The following is an 18,759-nucleotide window of genomic DNA, read 5'->3' on the forward strand; positions in this document are numbered from 1 at the left end:
TGTTGTACTTTGTCATTACTGAAAGAGTTCTTTAAAACAAAATAAAAACAACTTTGGGCTGATGGACATCAGTTTTGTCCTTTTCTGTAGTGGAATGAACTGGCAAAAACACTTCTAAGCATTCTTCCCATAGAAAAGCCTATGAAATTCATGGGGTTGCCGTAAGTAGGCAAGTGACATACAAATACTCACTTTCAGCCTTCGGTAACAACACCTCTTCCTATTCCCTAGTTATTCAACAGAAGAAACTTTTTGCAGGGGACCAGGACTGTAAGAGAAGAAAAACTCCCCTGTCTCAACAAGGCAGCTAGGGCTTCAAGAAATGCACATTACTGCATTCCCCTTATTGATGTTACATCTGATTTTGTCTTGCTGTTTTATATCTAAAAGCACCTGTTGAGGAAGATGGGTTGATACTTTTTGGTGTTGTGGGTGTTTACGTATAAATGTAAAACCAATGCAGAAAAAAGCAACAACTTTGCAAGCAATTTTGTAATCCAGTATTTATAATCTTTATAAAGTGGAAACAAAGGGTTGATTTTACATAGTTCATAATGGTATATTTACAGAAAGTCCAGCTTCACACACTCACACGCACACATTTTGCAACACATTCATACATTCTGTTTTGATACATGGAAGAGAGCAATTTCTATTATTCACCCTCTGCCTAGCTTTCCGCAACCACAAACTACAAATAACATTACCCTCAATACACATGAAGGATAAAAATTACACATCTTGGACAAAGGTATTCTACCAGCAGTTTCAGTACTAGCTGCATCTGCTGGAGAACATACAGAATTATTTAAAATATCATCTTCAGTCAGCTTATCATATTGTTATAGTCCCTGTCTTTCACAGTTCCTCAGTGTACCTTTAAGAAGGCAATGTCAGTATGTAATTTAATGCTCTAAATCAATGTAAAATAAACCTTGTTTTTCAAAATGAGTGACATAACATCCCTCCAACATTTCGAATATTAAAACCAAGACATGTGTAAAAAAAACATCAGAATGTGGTCAAGATGGCGAAATAATAATAACAAAAAATACACAAGTCAAGAGAGGCTGCGGCAGTTTGCTTTTGCCTGAGACTATTGGGAAGGGCAAGAGGCTTTCCCTTCCTATCATTTCCCTCCTGTTGAATTAAATGAATGTAGCAGCAACTGAAATAAGCTAAAGACAAAGGGGGTAATGGAGAATGAAAGAGAAACTTGGAAAGGCAACTGAGAAACTGGAATGACAGAATATTAATTAGGACTGCTGCCACCAAATTGGGACAGTTGGAGGGTATGTGGTGTCAAAAATATATTTCCCAGCCATTTGGTGATTGTGACCTTCTTAAACTTTTTATTAAACAACAGAACTGGGGAGAAGTTTAGAAATTTGAGTTGTTCTTCTGCTCTTCTAATTAATCCTTAAAAAGCAGTTTTTAACAACCTTAGTATGGGTTGAGTATCCCTTATCCATAATGCTTGGGAATCATAATGCTTTGATTCCTCATTTCTTGAGATTTTGGGATGTTTGCATAAATGAGGTATTGTGAAGATGGGTTTGAAGTCTAAACATGAAATTCAGTTATGTTTCATATACACCTTATGCACATACCCTGCAGGTAATTTATGCGTAATATTTTAAAACTATTTTTTTGGATGAAACCAAGTTTGTGTACTTTGAAACATAAGAATCAAAGGTTCCACTGCTTCAGCCATCCATGTGGACAATTTTGGAGCATTTTGGATTTCGGGATGCGCAACCTGTACTGAGTGCTGTTCTGACCACATATTGATCAAATGCCCCCCAATTCACCTTGTAAGTAGCACCATCACATTGATATGGCCATGTTCTTGGAGAATAGGGAGAAGAACAGTGATGCATTCACCTTCTTTCCTGGGAAAACTTCAACCCTCGAGGTGTTTTAGACTTAGACTCCCATAATTCCTAACAGCCAGTAGGAGTTGTGGGAGTTGAAGTCCAAAACACCCGGAAGGCTGAAGTTTGCCCATGCCTGTAATACAGGATTTCATCCATTACATAGGCCTGAGATAGATTTTTTAAAAAAATTGCAGCTGTTTTTAAAATATTTTTGGCTGTTGAGTTTGAAAACCCCATAAAAATGTCATTCCACAGACAGTTCTTTCACAGGTTCTATTTTTTTATCATTTTAGTTGTTACTCAGTTTTGATTTAAGTGTGGGCACTTATGTTCCAGTGCAATTTCCTTTAGTGTTTTTGAATAGATTTTTCTTTCATATCAGCAAATAAAGGTTTTTGAAAAGTCTATTAAGGATTCTTTTTAACCCCTTTCTTCCTATTTACTCCCCAAATAAATCTTAGTCAGATATTACAGAATAAAAATGTCAAAGCAAGTTGTTTAGGAAATTGTATGGGATGGAGCAAATCTGAGGTCATATTTGGACACAGAACATTAAATTCCTATAAAACCATTTTTTAAAAAAGGTTTTATGACCCTCAATTTTGCAGGCCTGTGTTATCTGTCATCAGTTTGGCTGTGGCTGGAGAATCCCAAAAGGAAATGAAACTACTGAAATGAAAGCAGAAGCAGTGACACTATGGGCTGTTCAAATATCCTGCTGAAATCCTCTCTGCATCCATATGTGGATATAAACATCTGCCTGAATATATTTTAATTCCCTTGACAGAAATCTGTCTCTCATCCTGTTTCCAACACATACCTATTTTCCACTTCCTAGAGGAAAAACACACATTTACAGGGTTTTAGGGAATTCTTTTAGATTTAAAAAAAGGATTCAGGTCATCAAATGCACACATAGCAAAAAGGACCAGGAACATGACTGGCTGTAGTTATGTGCAATGAATTGTGTAATATGGCTTCAATAAAGCATTGCAGAACATATGCAAAAGATAGACATTTTTCTTGCAAATCTGAAGGAGATAATCATTTATTTTTGAAAATCTTGTCTCCATTTAAATATTTCCCATTTCTAGGCTCCTTGGGCTTCAAGGAAAATATGGTAAAGGCTATAAAGTTTATGCATAAAGAGCCAGACGAAGGGGATTTTCTGTTAATGTGGGATTTGTGTATTGGTAGTGTCTGAAGGTATAGTATATATTATCAAAACTCTCCTTCCATACTATAAACCACAATTTTAGAGGAAGAGTAATTTCCAAATGTAGTCACTTCATTGAATTTGCTGCACAAATCATTCTTTCCTTCAGAGTCTCATATGCTAGCTTGTTATTTATATGAATTTAGCTGCAACTCCAAGTATTGTGGCCTCTGACAATTGGGCCGTTGCAATGCGAAAGACTGGTGTATTTGCAGCTTTCAGTGTTTACTAAACACATTCACATATAGGAAAGGTGTTGCTGGTGCTACCTGTGTCAATTAGCTTGCCTTGTAGAGAATAACATTAAAAATGGGAATAAGTGATAAAAATTCTGAATTAGGAATTTTGGTGAAATTACATTCTTCCAGACTCACTGACTACTTGTGAGAAAGGTCATTTGCTCCTTTCATATCACATAGTGTTATGATTCTACTTTAAGTGTTGTGTTTCCATTCCAGGGAATCCTGGGATTTGCAGTTAAGGTAGGGTGCTTAGAATTGTCAGCCATAAAGTTCTGCTGCTTTTCCCAAACTATAAACTCCAGATGTCATAGGATTTGGACATGGCAGTTAAAGTGGAATCATAGTGCTATAACTGTATTGGGCAAAAGGATTTAATATATCTCAGAGCTGAAGTACTCAGTCTATTTTGTCAGTAGCATTCCAGGCAGAAGAGTTCAGACTATCTACCTTCATATTGGGAATGGAGCATTCACTTATTGTTTAAGAAGGTCCAGCAGCAACAGACAATGTGAGTCTCCTGGTCATGCAGTTTGGTTCTTCATTTAGTTTTTCAGTCTATGAAGTGTGGACTGGGTTACTAGTGACTCTGCACAGTAAGTGAATTGGCACTTGCTCAATAGTCAGTCTCAAAAAGGGGGACAGAGCAGAGACTTTAGTGTTAGCTTTACAGAGAAAATGACCTATAATTTGAGTGAGTGTTACAATATAAATAAGGATTTCTGCAAAGCTCTCCTATCATTAGGATGCAAATAAATTATAGATTTTGTCCATGAGACAGCCAGGACCAGCCCAACTGTTCATGCAAGCCGGGCACCATGCAATATGAGCATCCCAGCATACTTTGTACTATTACTAAGAATCCTGGGATGTACCTCTTAAGATTGTATAGTGTGACTATAGGAGGGGGATACCAAAGGGTGAGGTTGCTTTATTTGGATTCCTCTTCACTTACTAGTCTTAGAATACAGCATCCATCAATTAGCCCTATCCCTATATCAAAATTCGTTTTACACTACTAGCAGCTTTGTGGGACCTAGCGTTCCCAATCACCACCCAATTGCCTTCATGCAAAACATCTTCATGTATTTACTTCCCCTGCTTGCAACCTGGAACTCATACGTGCCTTGGATCCTATGGATCTGGATGGCTATGGCAAGTTATGAAAATGTCCATCATGGCATTTATACAGTCTTTCTTACAATGTTATATGTATGGCATGGCAGCAAACTGGTGACTTGTTCTCCTCTTCAGCAAAGTCCATTAGCAAGTATCAAAACACACGGCAGACATCATATGGATATGAGTTAAATATTTGCAGCAGGAGAAGGGAGCACTGATCCTTGTCCAAGCACCCAACATGCATTCTACTCAAGTATAAAAATGGGAAATGGCAGCATCAGACAGAAGTGTCAGCACCAAATGCAAAGAGATGTGTTCCCTCAGTCACACAAGGAAATGGAGGCACCTTCTTGATAGAAACACATCTTAGAATTTCCTTCATAACTCGCATGTTCCTGCCTGACACATCCCAACCTTTATATCAAAGATACCCTTCTGTTTTCATCCCAAACACCCTGTAGACAAAAGATACCAGACAAAAACATGTCATATGCTTCGTTGGTCAGCAAAACTGTAACACACTTTGCTCTGATTCAGAAACTGCATCTTCTTGACCATCAACCAGCCTACTTTTGTTCTTGCTCTTTGTGATTGTCTTGAGATATAATCAATTGATCTAGCCTCAGAAAACGAGAAGATGCTGAGCAGCAGATATAAATGGATGAAGGGATCCAACTTTTCACCTGGGAGGAGTTTGTAGACCAGTCAGTAAAAACCTAGCATTCAACCAACATAACCATAAAACTGAGGGCATAGCAAGCTTTCACAGCTGTTAGCCTAATTTAGGCAAGGCCCTTCTCAATGGGTCAAAAATGCAGGGTAAAAAAAAAGATATTGTAGACAGGTTCGTCAAATACAACATTGGACTATTTCCCAGATTCCCTAACTCATCAGGTTGAGTGAGCAGTGTGTGTATTTGTTCTGAGTGTGTGTTTTAATGGATTTCATGCTGATGCAGCTTCACAGAATTCTGAAGTTCAGAGCTTTGTAGAGAAGGCGATTCAATCCAGCATCCGCCAGTAAACAGAGAAGAAGATGGAGTCCTGAGAAATTGTTCAAGGTATGTTCAGCTCCCAGCTTTCTGTTCGGCTGTCAAACCTCTGTTCAGATCAGTCTCCTTCATTTCAGAGTTTGCAGAGGTGGTGCTGCAGGTGCCACTGTACACATCTGAAAGAGGAACACACCTGGGTTGGTAAGAAAACCTTGCAGGTAAAGATCCTGAAAAATACCTGGACATAGGTAAATATTTTCCACCCATCGGGTTGTACCTTTTCTACCCACCCAATGTTGACAATTCTACAACTTCCAGACTCAGCAATAACAGCAATAATAATAGTTTATTAGTTACCTGCGGCTCCTTACGGCTCAAGGTGGGGCAAAGTGTGGACCCCCCATACATTGGACTTCCAGTCAGCATAGCAAGTGCTGACCAATGTTGGGATATACAGTCTCACAATAGTTGGACTGCTGCACTTTATCTATCCTTCTATAATAGGTAGAATTTCACAGATGATAAATACCACCATTCAGTCACCACCAGAAAATGTGGGCTGGACAATGCCATTGTTAGGTGGATTGTTAATTGGTTGACTGGCCAAACTCAAAGTATGCTCCTCCTCATCTTGGAGAGAAGTAACCAGTAGGCACCACAGGGTTCAGTCCTAGGGACTCAAGACAGCTAATACTCCACACTAGACAAATAACAACAACAAACAACAGCAACAACAATATCTTATCAATGACCTGGACCAAGATTTAGAGGGAGTGATTATCAAATTTACAGATGACATCAAATTGGGAAGGGACAGCTTATACTCCATAAGACAGGATCAGAATTCAAAATGACCTTAACAGATTAGAGAGCGGGGCAAAAACTAACAAAATGAATTTCAACGAAGAGTAATGCAACATACACGTTTAGGCAGAAAAAATGAAACGTGCAGATATGGGATGGGAGATACCATGCTTAGAAATTGTACATTTGAAAATAATTTGGGAGCCTTAGTAAAGTCGAACATGAGCCTGAACAGTATGATGTGACAATTAAAAAAGCCAATGCAATTCCAGGCTGCATCAAGAGGTGTGTAGTGTCTAGATAGAGGGAAGTCATAGTCCCACTCTATTCTGCTTTGGTCAGACCTCATCTGGAATACTGTCCATTGCTTGGCACCACAATCTAAGAGGAATATTTATAAGCTGGAAGGTGGCCAGAGGAGGGCGACTAAAATGATCAAAGATCTAGAAGTCAAGCCCTAAAAGAAGCAGCTTAGGGAGCTGAAGAAAAGAAGCCTACAACAGGCGGGGTGGCCATTTGTCGGGAGTGCTTTGATAGTGTGTCCCTGAATAACTTGGGGTTGGATGAATGGCCCTTAGGGTCTCTTCCAATTTTAATGATCTTGTTCTAAAACCGGAAGCAAAACACTTTTCAGACTCACTGCTACCTGCATTGCTGATCCTGAAGATGTATATGGCATCCCCTTCTGCTGGCTGAAGCAGGCTGGAAGGAACCCAGTCCGTTTTCTCAGAAACCAGTTTCTTCACTAACCTGAAAGTTCAAAGAAAATAAAGTAAGATGCAGATTTCTATCACAGACAATTTTGTAAAATACGTGTGGCTTCCTGTAAGACTAACACATTTTATTAATGTGTTGTACAGCATGACTCCTGTAACCATGGGATTGGTATCTATGGCTTTACCTACCCGTATCTAACAAATATGTCCTAACCATGAATTTTCTAGGTCCTCCAGGTGATTTTATGGTACGCTTTCACCTGCAGTTACTATACAGTTCACATGTGTTTGTGTTTTTCTCACTGGTTTTTATACTTACCATTGTCCGTCTTCACCTTCCTGTATCAACTGCACTAAATCCCCATCTTCTAGCGTAAGGGATTCTGAGAAACAGGTGTCATAATGGCCTTCTACCTGGTAGAGATTGGACCCCTAAAATAAAATAAAATTAAAAAAAAACAATGGGGCACATGTAGTTACTATGGAGTGTAGGGCTATGGTCAGCAGGTGGGAAGAAAGAATATTCTAAGCATATTATATTTCAAATAAAGGATACTTAACCTATAACCAGCTCAGATTCCTTGACATGTAGAAGAATATCAATTAAAATAGTTAACCAAGGACACCACAGATTACTTTCTCATTGACTGTCAAACATGAAATCGTAGTGAAGATTTAGAAATATAAAACTACAACATGTTGGTATTTTTATGTACTCAACATGACATCGATTTTAAAACATTCCTGTAATCTGGGAAAGCACAAAGCAACAATTTTCCGGTGCATTCAGGCCCAAAGGTGGACGTGAATTCATGGTAATAGGAAAAGGAACAGCGTAAGGTTTCCAAGAGATATTACATACATTATTAGACTGGTTTTCCTCCTCCATATCTGAAGAGTTAGAAAGCTCCTCCGCACTGGATGGGATGACTTCAAAGTCCTCAAAAGTATCTAGTGAAGGCATCTGCCTGCTGGGCCATCCTTTGCAAAAGGAACAGAATGAGTGGCATTAACTCTATTTTATTGTAAGCCATTTTGAGATCTTCAGATAAAGGATGGGATATAAATATTTTAATTAATAAATCAATAACTACAGTTGGCTATCCATATCCATGGATTCAATACTCTGAGACCTAAAAATGTTTAAAAAAATGTCGAAAGGAATCCTTTATTTTGCTATTTTATGTAGGGACACTTTTTTATTATGCCATTGTATATACTGGGGCTTGAGCATCCACAGATTTTGGTATCCACAGGGGTCCTGGAACCAAGCCCAGCAGACACCAAGGGCCCACTGTACACATAGATATTCTCTCTAAAATTCTATCGAAAGGGTTTATAGAACTTTACGTCTCTATGAAATATTGATTTAAATCATTAATCTTAAAGACTTGGCTATCAGCAAAGTCCTTCAAATCCAGTTACAAAACACATTGCCCAGTTCACTGCATAAGTGTCTCACAGAGGACATTAATCAGGATTGCAAATCATGTCCCAAATTTGGAACAATGGAAAAGTTGGGGTATAAATAAAGTTAACAACAGCAACATTAAAGCCACATATCCTATCACATGAAATCTGGAATCCATTGTTGTCGTACTCTTGTGATTTTTTTCTTACACATTTGATGGTACTTTTTTAGTTGATGCAGAACAGACATATTCAATTCATGGTTGCACAAGTGAAGTTCTACAAATATAACCTTTCACATGAGCTTAAATCTTAGTGTTAGTCTAAAGTAAAGCAGAGCCACTGAATCCACTGTATCTGCTGACATGCAAAACAATAAACTGAATCAATTGTTTTAGATTGATTAGACTGAATCAAACAATCAACAACTGAATGAATTGAAACTGGTTGAATAGTTTACTGGACTAACAAACAATATTCCAGCCATGCAGTTGTGCATTTTAGATGATGCTGTACAGCTGTTATACACCATCCAAAAATGCATGTGACTTCATTGTGCAACATCATTTATTGCAAGGGTCCCCAAACTAAGGCCCGGGGGCCACATGCGGCCCATCGAAGCCATTTATCTGGCCCCCACGGCACAAAAGAAGGGGGTTGGGCTAAATGACCCAAGGGTTCTCTTCTTCTCTTCCTATTATTATTATTATTATTATTATTATTATTATTATTATTATTATTATTTTATTGTATGACACAGCAAACAAGATAAACATGCTGGATTTCGTATCACAAAATCACAAGTTGAACACTTCCCAAGTGTCTAGGACATACAGTATTCTTCCATTACAAATTACAGAAAAGGCAGCGAGACAACTTAAGGGCACATGCACTGAGAAAACCTTTGAAATGGCAGGGGAAATGGGCCATATCTTGGCAATATTTATTTGGAAAAGGTTTGCCACTCCTTCCTCTGAGGCTGAGAGTGTATGACTTGCCCAAGATCATCCATTGGGTTTCTATGACAGAGATGATTCAAACTCCAATCTCCCCAATCTTAGTCAGTATTCAAATCACTATGTCATGAAGAGACTCAACTATGTGCCTTCCAGTTGACTCCAATTTATGACGAATCTATCTAGGATTTTCTTGACAAGATTTGTACAGAAATTGTTTGTTGTTGCCTTCCTCTGAGGATGAGAGTATGTGATTTGCCCAAGTGGGTTTCCATATCTGAGCAGGGATTAAAATCCTAATCTTTTAGGCCTCTTCCACATAGCTGTATAAAATCCCACATTATCTGCTTTGAACTGGGTTTTACAGCAGTGTGGACTCAAATAACCCAGTTCAAAGCAGATATTGTGGATTATCTGCCTTGATATTCTGGGTTACATGGCTGTATGGAAGGGCCCTAAGTGTCTTAATCCAACACTCAAACCACTACACCACGTTAGCTTTGGAGTTGCTTCTGTATGCTTATTTGTTTATTACTAGGTTTATGTTAGGGGTACTACTACAAAACACAAATGCAGAAAACTTTTTTCTGTCCAGGGCTTGCACTTTTTGCAGACCCTCCTTGCCAAAACAACAACATTCCTCTCTTTCAGACATGCACATTTTCATATTAAAGCCCAGGACGTAATGAAAATTCTGCCCTCTGTCTCCGTCTTATGGACAGTTCATGCATCACATCTTAAATACAAGTATTTTATTTTTAAATTTTTTTACCTGTCTGCGAAACAGATCTAGGTACGGGTCTCGTAGAGGGAACAACAGCGTTGCATTTAGCTTGAGCCAAGAGGTTGCAGTCAAAGCCATCTGGGGTAGGAAGCAGGATTTGTGTATTCCAATTGAAATCCATGTTAAAGAGGACACGGCAGGCATGCAACTCCCTTGGGTGACTTTTCTAGCTATTGCAAGGGCTGAGAGCAGGCAGGATTTCTTCACTGCCTTGTAAATAAGAATGCCCTTTTATACTACAGATGAATAATCTGAATCATGCAGGCAGGCCAAAGGTGAAGACAGATGTAATCATTTAAGAAGGATCACAGCAGGGTTTTCACTGTGATTAGACAACATATACACCAGCAAACAGAAAACTGGGTTGGGAAAACATTTCTCATGGTCAGCCACACACATGAGGAGACTGTACCCCTTTTATTTACATTTTTAACATTGGGTGTACATATTTTTTATAGAGATACATATAAGCAATTCTATCAGTGCTTTCCCAGAAGGAAAGTCTGTGCTCAATGTGATATGCTCCCAAGATAAAATGCAGCCTTCATGAAGGAAAAGAAGATCAACACTCACAAAGACAGAGTTATATTAACATGCAATCAAAGGCACAGGAACAACCCAAAAGTGGCAAGCAGCAAACCTGAGACACAAATGAGTGACATGTAATCAAGAGAGAGAAAATGGGATGGAAGAAACAAATGGAGTTATGAAGAGAAACTATGATATGATGCCAACTCTCACCTCCCAATGGCTTTGTTCATAAATTATTCTAGGACTGCCTTTTGTGGTTGTGACACTTGTGAATGTGGCAGAGAAAGCTGAAGTGGGATGCTTTAAAATAAAAAATTCATCTCAGTTCTCAAAGCTTTCACATTTTCACACTGGAGAAGCTTTAAATCTAATATTGGAAAGTAAGTCATAAAATGTAAACACCTGAAGCACCCAGTTCTTTATTAGGCTTGTTTAAAAATTCAGAGTGAGAACCAGATGCATCTCCCATAGAAAAAAATATTCCATCAAGAGGATGCTAACCTAGAAGAAATTCTGTCTTTTGTGTCCACCACCTTGATGGTTTCACTGTTGTTACTGGAACCAAAGTTTGGATCTAAAAAAGGATGAGGATAACAGAATTCTTCCCTTCATCCCAGTAATACACAAGCTTGAATTGAACTTGGCAGTTAAATCAGATATGTGTGGAACAGGCAATGAAAAAAATAAATAAAATGACAAATGGTTTTCTGGAAACTGATTTGGAAGGCCTTATGGACTCTCTCACATGTAAGATGCTAGTGAGGATGAAAGGATGGTCATTCCATGAGGGATGCTGAAGATGGAACAACTCCATGCATTAAGTACCTTCAAAACCCAAAGGTGTTGGATCACTTTTTATCTCATGCCTCTTGACTCTAATTGCAGGAGCAAGGGGACCTGTGTGGAGTTTGCAGATAAGAAGATGGGAAATACAGTTAGAGTTTCTCCCTGTTCTCTTGGCATGAATAAGGCACTCTGGATAGAATGGATCATATCAAAATCCATAATGTTGGCTCCAAAACCTGCCCTCAGCTTATACACAAGGCCAATGAGTATATACAGAATGTCCATAAATGCCCTGAATAGGAACAATATCATGCTGGTACGTCTCCACAGCTTACAATGTCCTGTCATTACCAGAAGCCTTACACCTGATTCTATCCATTGACTTGCAGACCATGACATCAGCCTGCAAGATTTGTAGGCCAATGGCATTTGTTCCAATGCCTGTATAGATGAGGGACAGGTCAGGTTTTAGTATGACTGTACCTTTGGTTAAAGCAGATGGGTTAGTTGTAGTGTTGATGGAGGAAGCTAGGGAAAAGCGGCGGGTAACATCTCTCTCTCTAGATTCTGGATCTGGGAGGACAGATAGATGGAGTCAAGGAAGGGTCAGAAGTACAGAAAAGCAAATAGGGTAGAGGAAGGATAATAGCATTAGGGAGGAGATTGAAAAAGAAGCTTGTTATTGCTTTATTATTAATAATAATAATAATAATAATAATAATAATAATGTGTTAACAGTCTTGTTTACATGAGCAGAAATACTGCAAGTCTTCTGAATAGTTTGATATTGAATCAGTTCTTGTTTACATGAGCAGGGAATCCCTAGCAGCTTTAATAACACAGTGGCAGCCATCAATAAAGTTTTTAATGGCTTAATAATCATACAGGATGAGATGATTTCATATGGCAAGTTACCAAATGTACTGCTTGTCAGCTGGTCTCTTGAGTAACCACACTTTCGTTTTTCTGAAATTGCTGATAAACTATTGAAGGTTGGTAAAATTGTCCACACAAAAAGGTTGGAGGTTTCATGCCACGTTAGATGGCTTGAAACACATGGATGCCACATGGATGGCTTCCCTTGGATCCAGAATTCTGCTCATCTCTTTGTACCATAAATAATGGCCATAATTTTCTATAGGTGCCACTTGTTATCTTTGGCTCTGTTTGTTACTTTTACTTCTAACCTCAGTCTAGACTGTTGATTACCAAACCAAATAAACCCAGTTCTTATATCAGTATTAACTGTTCACGAAAACAAGACTTAGTGATTTTGATAAAAGATTGTTTAGTAAAAACAGAACACATGGTGACAACCCCATTACATGTGAGTGAAACCGTATATGATGCACAAAAGTGAGCATGATGGTTAAAATGTGTATTTGTTGTTACATGGTTGTATGAAGATTCCTGTTGGTTTTAAAACAATGTTGGAACTACTAAGGTGTTTCTGCACTAGCAGGTTCATACCACTTTTAATGACTCAATTCTCTAAAATGAAGGGATTTGAGATCTGGTAAGGTATTTGTTATCTCCTGGAGTGCTCCTTGATCTATAGTATTAGAATTCTCCAGCAGAAGACCAAACGATAAATCCCCATAAAACGGAGTCATCACCACTGAAGTAGTATTAACAATTAGCTAACTGTGCAGGGTACATATACCCAAAGACAATATGAAACCCTACAAGTTCACTCAGACATAAGAAAAAGCATAGTATTGATCCTGTAAAAGACCGGTTCATTTTAAAAAACGAAAATATACTAGATATTTATTCAGGCTAAATTAGTATCCTCATCCACACAGAAAGGAGCAATCAACTTAATATGTGTGAAACACTCATATTTCACATTTGCATTCCAACAGAGGCAGAAAACTGAATCCACATCCCTTTTGTGCAAAGAAAAGAAAGCAAGAGAATTTAATGCTAGCAATAATAAAACTAGACCTGTCTGGGCAACTAGTTTATTGCCCTAGTATCTGCAAAATCATATTTACATGTATCCTAGGCTACAAATCTAGATAAGGTTTTAATGGTCATGGTTTCCTGTTTCAGAATTATAGGATGTTGAAAATGTCTGCATTTCCCTTAAGAATCATCTCTATCAACAGAATTATAATGCCCAGGACTGGGGTAATGGCTTTTGAACCAATTTAAACCAGTAATGTCTGCCCCAGAAAGAAATGCATTGTGTTTGGTGGCTTCTAAATACACAGAAAAAGCAGAAACAATCCTAAAATTGCAGCATTTGCCCATTTATGGCACAATTTTTCATAGATTAATTAATTACAGAATAGATTGAACATCAGCCTCTGAAACTCTTTATAACACTGGGATTTTAAATGGTACATAGAAGATGTATTAAGAAAGCTAAGGAATCATAAATTTTATGTAGTATTGCCAATGTTTTGCAAGATGCCTGTGTGTATCCATATTTACTAGCAGCTTTAAATGAGTTATTATTCACATGACAAAGTCTCAGTTAAGGCCAAGTACATGGTACCAGTCCACCTCCAGTCTGGGCTTTTGAATAAGCTCACCATAAAAGATGTCTGCTAAAAGATATCTGCTCATTAGGATTTAATTATCTGCTTGAGACAGGAAGACACCAAATAGTAATTGGGGTCAATATTTATTAAAGATGTTTGTGCAGGGATGATTCTGTAAAGAAAACGGGGGAGGGACACTGGTGTTATTTTTTCCATTACAGAGCCTTTGGATTTCAAAGTTCTGTATTAGATATACTAAGTCTGTAGGACAATAAATTTCCAAGAGTACTACCACAATTTTTTGTCATCCAAAGTACAACATATTGTTCAGTAGAGAGCGTACCTTGTGGAAAATGTGTGGCATAAATTAAATAAATAAATAAAATACAGAGCGTGTCTGGACACAGTTTTGCCATGTGCACCATCCATGAAGAGATGTGGTACATGTGACATGAAATTGGGGTAGGGGAACAGGAAACTATAGCCTGATGTCGATGTCTAGACAGATTTTAAAACTGATAAAGAGAAGTGGAGAGTGCAGACGGGGTTGCAGTGCTGCATGAAGAAGGGTAACATTTTCCCCTTCCACTGCCCCTTTTCTGATAGACATGACCTTGCAAGCTTCTACTTCCTATGGAAAGGGTAAAAGACGAGTACTGGCTTGTTTCCCCCTCCTCACTGGGAGATATTAAGGGAGGGGTCAGATTCATTATGGAAATGTGTAAAGGATCATTTGAGACTTCAGATGATGATATGATACATCACATGTAATATGTGCCAAGATGCTTTGCAAGCCCTTGCAGCTCATCTGTTTCCCCTGGTTGTCTTGAACCAAATGGAGAATGATGCCCCAACTTTTCATGTAAAATTAAGAACATGAGAAGAACCATGTCAGAACAGACCAAAGATCTACCTAGTCAGTTTTCTGTCTCCACAGTGACCAAGTGCTACATCGAGAAGCATTCTATTTCTGAAATTGGATATAATATGGCCACTGCTAATTGCATCCTCTATTAATCTGGTTGATTCTTTTTGAAGCCACCAAAGCTGGTAGCCATTGCTTCACCTTAAGGTTCTCCATTTAAAGTATATGCCACAAGGAGCAGTACTTCCTTTTCCCTTCCCTGAATTTCCCACCACTCAGCTCCTTAAGATGATACTCATGTTCTAGTAGTATGAAAGAAGGCCAATAAAACCTTTCTAATAAATCACACAAATGTAAATTTGGTGCAATAAATTAAAAGGAGAAAAAATCCACATACTCAGGAGCAAAACTTGGAATGGTGTGATGAAGAAGAGTAAATATAGCAACATGTTAAAGCCATCCCTAAATAAGAAGTGGTAGCATGGTGTTCCAGAGCCTCATCCCACTCCTGTTATTACGGGTGGATTCAAGTTATAGATGGCTTCAGTATGTTGTTATATACATTCTTCCTATGTGTAATTTTTCAAGCGCAGCACAAAACACACTGGTTTCCTTTAGTCCTTCTGCAACTTCCAGAAATATAACAGGAAAAGCATTTTTCCGTTACATGCCTCCATATTAGGAGAAACGTTCCCTCCTAAGGAAGTGTGTGAATGAGGGATACTGGTCTAATGAAATCATGTGGTACACTTATTTGTATTGTAACCAACGCCAGGGGACTATGATTGAAAAAGGTTCCAGGGAGACAAGGAGATGGGTTCATCAGACATGAAACATGACAATGGGATGTGGTGACCAGGAGTGCTAAGGGCTGATGAATGTCGCTATGGAATGGAGACAGCACTCAGAGTCAAGAGACATGTGAGCCAGTGACCAAATGCTGCAAGCCAGGATGGTTTTACCTTTGGGTGGAGCTCTGCGGTTGGAAAGACCTTGCAATGTAAACCGCTTTCTAGCAAGAGCTGAGCGCTCAAGATTAAGGCTGGCGGAAGAATCGGCTAGGAGAAAGAGGCAGAGGGGAGAGAGAAAGTGAGGCAGGAGGGGTCATACATCTTGCAGCGTATGAAGAAAGCAAAGAGAGTTTATAAGGGTTAGGAAAGGAGGGAAATATGGTTAATAAGGTGAACCCTCTGGTGCCTGAGTCCGTGATTATGTGATAGTTAGCCAGTTAGGAAGGTGATAGTTGTGAGGTCAAGGAGGCCAAACTAGCTGAGCCAAACCACTCCCTTCTTCGGAAAAGGATGAATTTGACTAGCTAAGTTTCATCTGAGTGCAAAATGGAAGAGTAGGCTGGGAAGGGAGGGAAAGACAGTTCTGAAAAGGAGACAAACCAGCAACAAAGACACTGAAAAACAGGAATAAAAAAAACCAGTGCTCACAAAACGTCCCCGTGCGGTCACTGGAATGGTAGGCAATCGAGTGCAATGACAACAATCACAAATGCTGGTTTTGGGTCTAGGAAATTGTTTCAAAAATGGGCATCTAATGTAATGAGCCAGAGGAGTTTTGCATTTACTACAAAGACATAACTCCTCGGCAGTTCACTCATCCCTCCCTGTTCCCAAGCAAAGTTGTTTCCCCACAGTCTCCTGCAACATTTCTTCTACAAATATTTATTTAAGTGCAGGAGCTCTTAGGATATCTTACAGAACAGAATAGCATATTTAAATAAACATTATTTTAAAAACCAGTTTGTCTCCTGAAAGGGAATGCCCTCTGTCCCCAAACCATATTTCATCTGTATTGGGAGTGTATCCAGACAACACTATCACAGCAGTCTGATATCAGTCAAATTGTCATGACTCCATTCTATAGAAAATTAGGATTTGTAATCCACTCTACTACAGTACAGCAACAGAATTACCCGGCAGAAATTCTAAGTACAATAGAGTCTCACTTAACCAATGTTCTGGATTATCCAACACATTTTTGTAGTCAATGTTTTCAATACATCGTGATATTTTGGTGCTAAATTCGTAAATACAGTAATTACTACATAGCATTACTGCATATTGAACTAATTTTTCTGTCAAATTTGTTGTATAACATGATGTTTTGATGTTTAATTTGTAAAATCATAACCTAATTTGATGTTTAATAGGCTTTTCCTTAATTCCTCCTTATTATCCAACATATTCGCTTATCCAATGTTCTGCTGGCCCGTTTATGTTGGATAAATGAGACTCTACTGTATCTCACTAAATTGCATATTCCAGAATCCCATAGGATGATGCCATGGCAGTTAGTATCAAAGTGTCATAAACTGTGCAGCATAAATATACCCTGGTTCTATTCCTAAGTCACTTTACAAATAATTCATTTAGTCCAAGTACTATGAAAACATGCCAAAAACAAGTTTTTTTGAAAATAGGGTTGATAACTATTTATGTTTGAGCTGTTAGCAACACCATTGTACAAAGAAACAAAACCCCAGCTCAACTAATGGTGCTACAGTATTTCCATTTGTCTTTAATGCTGACATATCAAAAACCTCCTATTCTCTTCCATACGTATTTATCCCAATATGAGACCCTCCCTTTGCCAGTTAAATCTTCATGCCCACTCCCCAGCTGTACAATTTTATAAAAATGCCCTAACACTAAGCAATAAATAAAGTATTCACCACTCTTACTTGTCTTTCTGTGCAAGAAATAGGTCATCTAGGCCAACTCATAACATATTTACCCTTTAGATCTGGTACAGGGCAAGTTATTCTTTATTTTTAAAACAAAGCAAAACACTGCTTTGTCATCGCAACACTGCTGCAGGTTGCATCACTCCAGGACAGGCTTTGTGTCTCCTGACTTTAAGGGAACATCTGCTACAAAATAAATGAGAAACCTGGACACTAATTGAAATTACATCCGCCGTCATCCAGGAAAAATGAAAACCAAGAGTTTGCTGGAATATCACAAAAGTAGTGCAAATCAACCAGTAGATGGGGCACAAGAGGCACTACATAACTGCTGGGAGTGTAAAGAGGATTGGCGTGTATCTCCTGCCATGCTGCTATTTCAGATTTCTGAACTATGCTCCTTGGCAGACCTTTGCAAACCTCAAATAACGGAAATGGCTGTTTTCCCAAATGCGTGATGTATAGCCCCTGGATCTGAAAAACCCAAAGGCAAGAGCACTCTTGTTTTCCAAACCTCCCAAGAACAGAATATTTCAGCTCAACGAAACCACACTTCATATCCTTTACGAAGGTGGAGGAGGGATGAATGGAGAATTCACACATTTTTATTGCCATAGTGGCTGGTTCATCATGAATCAACTGCAGCATAAGGTATATTTGAATATCAACAACTGCTGAAGGGGAAGCAACTTGCCTTTTAAGGGTTTAGCACCATGTAAACTAGCTGCCGAAGGAATGGACTGTTACATTTTAATCTCCTGGCATCTCCTGGTAAAAGGACATCATAATTGACCATCAAGCTAAAATTCTGAAAAAGTAATGGAGGGTTTTGCTAAAACCAATTACTTCTTATCCTGCTCAAGAGAGCCTGGACCAGCTCTGGTGGGCATATCCATTTTCTCCATACATAAAGAGTACTATTGCTTGACTCTGAACTGAAAAAGTCCCTTTCAGCATCGCTCGTTCTCCCATTGCATGTCAAGGGATGAATGCAGGAAATCCCACTGCGATCGAAAATCTCTTCTCCTCCTGACTGCCCTGCTTGGCTTCCCAGAGAAAAAAAAAGGAACTACAGTACTTCCCTTTATTCCTATCAATAATAAGATAGTACGCAGACAATACACACCATGAGTACTCTGACTAATTTGTGTTCCTTGGCATCTTCCATATTCACAGTAGCCTACCTAAGCATTGTGTAAGACCCAATTGCTGTGAGATGAAAGAATATCCGAATGGGGATAGCTCTGTGACAAAGCACATTACTTTGCCTACAGAAAA

General features: G+C 38.7%; 1 protein-coding gene across 7 annotated transcripts in view; it reads right to left on the reverse strand.

The window, feature by feature from the left end:
* Nucleotides 1-488: 488 nt before the first annotated feature.
* Nucleotides 489-18,759, reverse strand: part of mcf2l2 (MCF.2 cell line derived transforming sequence-like 2) — a 196,908-nt gene continuing 178,637 nt past the window's right edge. For 4 of the 7 annotated variants that reach the window (XM_062976810.1, XM_062976809.1, XM_062976812.1 and 1 more), the window contains exons 27-34: nt 15,749-15,844; nt 11,916-12,005; nt 11,472-11,543; nt 10,104-10,193; nt 7,828-7,946; nt 7,285-7,397; nt 6,896-6,999; nt 489-5,621 (exon numbers count right to left, since the gene is read on the reverse strand). In XM_062976810.1, the coding sequence (XP_062832880.1) occupies nt 5,521-5,621; nt 6,896-6,999; nt 7,285-7,397; nt 7,828-7,946; nt 10,104-10,193; nt 11,472-11,543; nt 11,916-12,005; nt 15,749-15,844 (785 nt within the window). In that variant the 3' untranslated portion in view covers nt 489-5,520. The remainder of the gene's footprint in view (nt 5,622-6,895; nt 7,000-7,284; nt 7,398-7,827; nt 7,947-10,103; nt 10,194-11,471; nt 11,544-11,915; nt 12,006-15,748; nt 15,845-18,759) is intronic. The other 3 variants (XM_062976813.1, XM_062976815.1, XM_062976816.1) reach the window with 3 other exon arrangements.

The sequence above is a fragment of the Anolis carolinensis genome, chromosome 3 (genome assembly GCF_035594765.1).
Source record: "Anolis carolinensis isolate JA03-04 chromosome 3, rAnoCar3.1.pri, whole genome shotgun sequence".
NCBI lineage: Eukaryota > Metazoa > Chordata > Lepidosauria > Squamata > Dactyloidae > Anolis > Anolis carolinensis.